Raw genomic sequence first — 2,500 nt, 5'->3', positions numbered from 1 at the left:
ACGCACAAAAACGTTGGGTATTATTTAAGTCTCCTTGCTATGAAGATTTTGAAACACTTAAAGCTGGGGTGGAGGATTTGGGGAGAAAATGGAGGTTCGGATAGAGATTCGAATCCAAATACTTCAACCGCTCCACTTGTTCTCTTTGGTCCCTCCCCATTTACAAGTGAGTACGGACACATTCCTGCACGTTTTATACTTCTGTGTAAAAATTCAAGCTGATTGGATTTACCGGGCAAGGGTTCAAACCAAGCCCCAACCTCAGCGATTTTTACCAGCATCCAATAAGGAAGTGACCTACAACTGTAGTAACCAGAAAGTGCCACTAGGGGGGTGGCGCCAAGACGAGCAGTTTTTCTTTGACTCACTTGTTAGACAGGCCGTTTTCAAAGTCTTATTAAACCTATTTACAGCCTGGGCCACAAAACCATTTTAGTCTGTATGTTTAGGTCATATCTCCATGACAACACTGAGGGGGGTGAATTTTTTTGGCCCACGCTAGTTTTTATTCTTTTGGAAGTTAAAATGTGTTGGCGCGATCTCTTGAGTGACAGCTCTCCGCCCGTTGTCCCTCACTTTGCCTCGGAGGTATACGTCAGCTATCTCCCTCCCCCCGACGTGACGTCGAGTCCCCTTTTCGGCAAGAGGAGTGAGGCGGAGTAAAAATCTCACACGATGGCGACGCGCACAAACCAGGATTATTGGATGCCGTGTGAATAACTGAGGTCAGCCCGGATGCTACATCCATATTATTTACTATCTATGGTTCAAACACTGCGTTTGTGAGGTAAATGGTGATGTTATTTGTGTGGCCGCCCTATAGATTGGGCTTAAAAAGTTTTGGAGACATGTTACCAAACGTGTTCTTCAGACATCCAACCATATAAGTTTGTTCTTAGATTTCCTTGATGTCTTTTTAAAGGTTCAGTAAGTGATATGGTCCTTTTAGCTAACTCCCCTCCCCTCGTCCCTACGTCACCACCACATGAACACACAGCCGTCTTCATCAGATAGTGCCGCGATGGAGAGCAGCGAGTCATCGTTCACGGGCACAGAGACCCCGCCTCTTTATAGCGCTCTGTCTCCTGATTGGATAAAAGCGAGCGGGATACTTGACATTTTATCTGGCAATTACTGCAGAGCTGAACGACTGGGAGACCTGTGTTATGAACTGTGCATACTGTTTAAGTGATTTACTTACTTCTCATTTAATTAAAGCAACCTTAACGGTCTTTTTTTTTTACAGCTGCACTTGCCCCTTTCTAGCTAGAATTTTCTCCTTGTCAGCAATGATTACCTTCGTTTATGTCAAGAATCACCTTCCTTCATAAAATCTTAATTAACTCAACCCAGGCCCTCTCTCTCTCTGTCTCTCTCTCTCTCTCTCTCTCTCTCTCTGTCTCTCTCTCTCTCTCTCTCTCTCTCTCTCTCTCTGTCTCTCTGTCTCCCCATTTCAGCTCTGTACTGTCTAATAAAGCTTAAAAATGCCCAAAAAATACAACTCAACCCAAACCATTTTTCTTTCTCCGTTTGCAGTTGCACTACAGAAGACGCAGCCATCTACCAGGCCTCGGCCGGCAACAGCAAAGGAATCGTCTCGTGCTCCGGCGTTCTCGAAGTCGGCGAAATGAACGAGTTTAAAATCCACCAACGTTACTTCGGAAAACTCAAACAAAAAGCGGAAAACAAACGAATCGAGCTGGAGGGAAAAGAAAACCAAGAGCCGCTGCGAACCATAAGCCCCGATCGCACGCTTAGAAAACGCCGGTCCACCACGGAGCCCTTTCTCAGCACGCCAAGCTCGCCGGAAGACGAATTCAGCGAAGAAAGCAACAAGGAAAAGGTTGTAAAGACAGAACCGAGGTTGACAGAGGGAAGTGTGGAAGTCCATGAGGAAAAGCAAGTTCCGATCACCAATGGAGTTGTTTCTGGTTTATCTAATGGACAGGCTAGCGGGGAAAATGTTACTACGAACGGCACGTATATTTACGATTCGGCCCAGAAGGTGTTTACGGCACAACAACCCGCCAAGACTCACTTTGTCAAGAAGAAGATTAAGATTTCAAATGATGCAAAAGTCGCAAAATCGGACATGGAGGAAGCAAGGCCAAAGAATGAGACGTCAGCTGTGAATGCCGCGAAAAAAACACAATCGAAAGTGGAATCGGAAGAAGTTATGGAAGTAGAGAACTCGGTTAGTTCGACAATTTTGGATTCGGGGTCGAGAAATTTGGCGAAACAACGTCTAGGAGCGGAAACTGAGAAAGTGTCGCGAGTTGAAACGCCTTCAAGAGGTGAAAATAGACGTGTTGAGGTAGCCACGCCTTCACCGAAAGAACAAGCATCTCCGAAAAGTCTAACTGCGTCTGCTGCGTATGATGCTAAAAAAGTTCCAAATCTTGAGAATAAGGCTATACGCAAAGATTTACAAGTACCCACACCTCCCCAACGCAGGAAGAAAGAGCGAGTGACGGTTATGGAAGTTGACGAGAAGACGGAC

The 2,500-nt window shown here is 45.7% G+C and overlaps 1 protein-coding gene across 1 annotated transcript in view; it reads left to right on the top strand.

The window, feature by feature from the left end:
- alpk3b (alpha-kinase 3b) overlaps positions 1 to 2,500 on the top strand; it is a gene marked incomplete at its 3' end in the record, with an annotated part of 27,147 nt that overhangs the window by 9,763 nt on the left and 14,884 nt on the right. The window contains exon 5 of the mRNA XM_080029248.1: positions 1,537 to 2,500. This exon is cut by the window's right edge and continues 165 nt beyond it. Within this exon, the coding sequence (XP_079885374.1) occupies positions 1,537 to 2,500 (964 nt within the window). The remainder of the gene's footprint in view (positions 1 to 1,536) is intronic.

Source organism: Ammodytes marinus (genome assembly GCF_949987685.1).
Source record: "Ammodytes marinus genome assembly, chromosome: 1".
NCBI lineage: Eukaryota > Metazoa > Chordata > Actinopteri > Uranoscopiformes > Ammodytidae > Ammodytes > Ammodytes marinus.
The sequence above is the reverse complement of the archived record's forward strand: the minus strand, read 5'-3'. Positions and strand labels throughout refer to the sequence as shown.